At 55.8% G+C, this 2,371-nt stretch overlaps 1 protein-coding gene across 1 annotated transcript; it reads right to left on the reverse strand.

The window, feature by feature from the left end:
- Nucleotides 1–216: 216 nt before the first annotated feature.
- LOC129652198 (keratin-associated protein 5-6-like) lies at nt 217–1,514 on the reverse strand. The gene has a single exon (XM_055580512.1). The coding sequence runs from the start codon at nt 1,266–1,268 to the stop codon at nt 696–698; it is 573 nt and encodes a 190-aa protein (XP_055436487.1). The 5' UTR covers nt 1,269–1,514; the 3' UTR covers nt 217–695.
- Between the last annotated feature and the right edge of the window lie 857 nt (nt 1,515–2,371).

Raw genomic sequence — 2,371 nt, forward strand, 5'->3', positions numbered from 1 at the left:
CTGGGGAATAACCAGGAATTGTCCCTTAGGACACATTCTGAGAAAATGCATCTCTCAAAAAGGGAATTTGAGTTCAACATTTGTAAATGTCACGAAACTTCACCAGTTTTCACTCCCACTGGTGTTTCTACGGTGTTTTGTCTACAGAGCAAGTAAAAAAGAATCACAGTGAGCCCCAGCTGGTGTTGGAGAACGTGTTTATTTAGGGGTTCTTCAGGGTCTGGAGCAGAGAGCAGGTGCTGGAGAGCAAGGTCCAGGGAGGAAGGGAGCTGGGCTGGGGGTCCTGGGCAATCCCAGGGCGGGGGAGTGTTAGCGACCTCCTGGGGGTCCTGAGCCCACACAGCTCAGGTGTTACAGGTGGTGAAGAGAGGTGACGGGGAGGCGGGCAGGTCTCTGGCAGCCAGAGCACTAGTTGGTCCTTGGAGCCAGTGAGGGAAGTGGGGGGTGTTTCTGGCTCAGACCCGGATAAGTTGCAGATACAAGAGCAGAGGTGAGAACGGCAAGTTGGGGAGGGGCTCCAAGATGGGGCGGGGGCACGAGGTGGCCTGCAGCGCGCTCAGGATCCAGAGTCTCAGGTGGTGCCTTTCCTGATGAAGATGCACGAGACTCTGCATTCTGAGGATACTGGTGTCTCACTGGTCACAGCCATGGGAGCTCAGATTGGAGTCCCTTGTGGGGGGTTCAAGGTCACAGCTTCAGATCTTGCACTGGCAGCACACGGGGACACAGCAGCTGGACTGGGAGCAGCTGGGTTTGCAGCAGCTGGACTGGGAGCAGCTGGGTTTGCAGCAGCTGGACTGGGAGCAGCTGGGTTTGCAGCAGCTGGACTGGGAGCAGCCACAGGAGCCACAGCCCCCCTTGGAGCCCCCGCAGGAGCCGCAGCCCCCTTTGCCACAGCTGGAACAGGAGCAGGCTGGCACACAGCAGTACACGGGCACACAGCAGCTGGACTGGGAGCAGCAGGGTTTGCAGCAGCTCGACTGGGAGCAGCAAACGGGGACACAGCAGCTGGACTGGGAGCAGCCACAGGAGCCACAGCCCTCTTTAGACCCCCCACAGGAGCCACAGCCCCCCTTGGAGCCCCCACAGGAGCCGCAGCCCCCCTTGGAGCCCCCACAGGAGCCGCAGCCCCCTTTGCCACAGCTGGAGCAGGAGCAGGCTGGCACACAGCAGCACACGGGCTTGCAGCAGCAGACGGGCACACAGCAGCTGGAGCCGCAGCCCCCGCAGCTGGAGCCGCAGCCTCCGGAACAGCCAGAGCAGCCCATGGTTCTGGTGGGTTGAGGGTGGAGTAGGTCAGAGGAGCAGGTGGAGAGAGAGAAGGTGCTCAGTGTGGGGCCTCTGGGGCCAGGAGCCTTTATATACCTGCCAGGACAGGTGGATCATATGCTGACTTCCTATTAATACTTCCTGTTTGTGCATTTCTCCAGGGCCCACGAGTGCGTGTGCGTGTGTGTGTGTGTGTCTGTGCACACACACTGCTTGCCCCTGGCCTCTCATTGGCTCTGTCCACCATCTCCTTTCCCATGATTCTAAATTTGATCTCTTGCGATTTTGTTTTGCAGTTATAAATGGAAAGAACTTTCCGGAATTCGTAGCTGTTCTGGAATTTTCTAGAATGCAATATCTGCCATTCATAGGTGTGTGCTGCTCTCTCTGTGGGGCCCCAAACAAAGCCCAGACCCCCACTTCCCTGCAGGTGCCTTTGTGCTCCTGCTGTCCCAAGAAGGTGTTACAAAACCAAACACACAACACAGCCAGTCTCTGACACAGTCTGCCGGAAGGAAGCGCCGAGTCTACTGCAGGCACCAGGCCAGGAGAACTGGCAGCTCAGGTTCAGAAGACCTGAACTCCCCCGTGGCTTTCAGAGAAGGGGATTTTTTTTTTTTTTTTTTCAAATCGCATTTATGTATTTATAGCCATGGCTTGCAGGATCTTAGTTCTCTAACCAGGGATTGAGCCCACGCCCTCAGCAGTGACAGCATGGAGTCCTCACCACTGGACTGTCGGAATTTCCAGGGGGAAGGGTCTTTAAAGACAGCGTGAGGGAGAGGGTCCCAGGGTGGGCGACTAGCTCGTGCACAGTTCTGAGAGAGGCAGTCCGGTGAAGTAATAGGGCGATGCTTGAAGAATCTCGGTCATCACCCTTATGGCTCCAGCTGTGCTTGTGGGCAGCCTGCACTTAATTTCTTCCACCTGCTGGGGGCTTCAGTATCTGCAAAACAGCTCCAGGATGTGGCTCATGATATTATCTACCGCTGTTGAGGAGGAAGTAGTTTATGGCTAAACTATTATTACTGTGTCTTGCTTGACTATTTGCCTTTGTTTCTGCTTTTTTCACTTCTCTGATTTGCCCTTTGGAACTCAGGGA

The sequence above is a fragment of the Bubalus kerabau genome, chromosome 5 (assembly GCF_029407905.1).
Source record: "Bubalus kerabau isolate K-KA32 ecotype Philippines breed swamp buffalo chromosome 5, PCC_UOA_SB_1v2, whole genome shotgun sequence".
Lineage (NCBI taxonomy): Eukaryota > Metazoa > Chordata > Mammalia > Artiodactyla > Bovidae > Bubalus > Bubalus kerabau.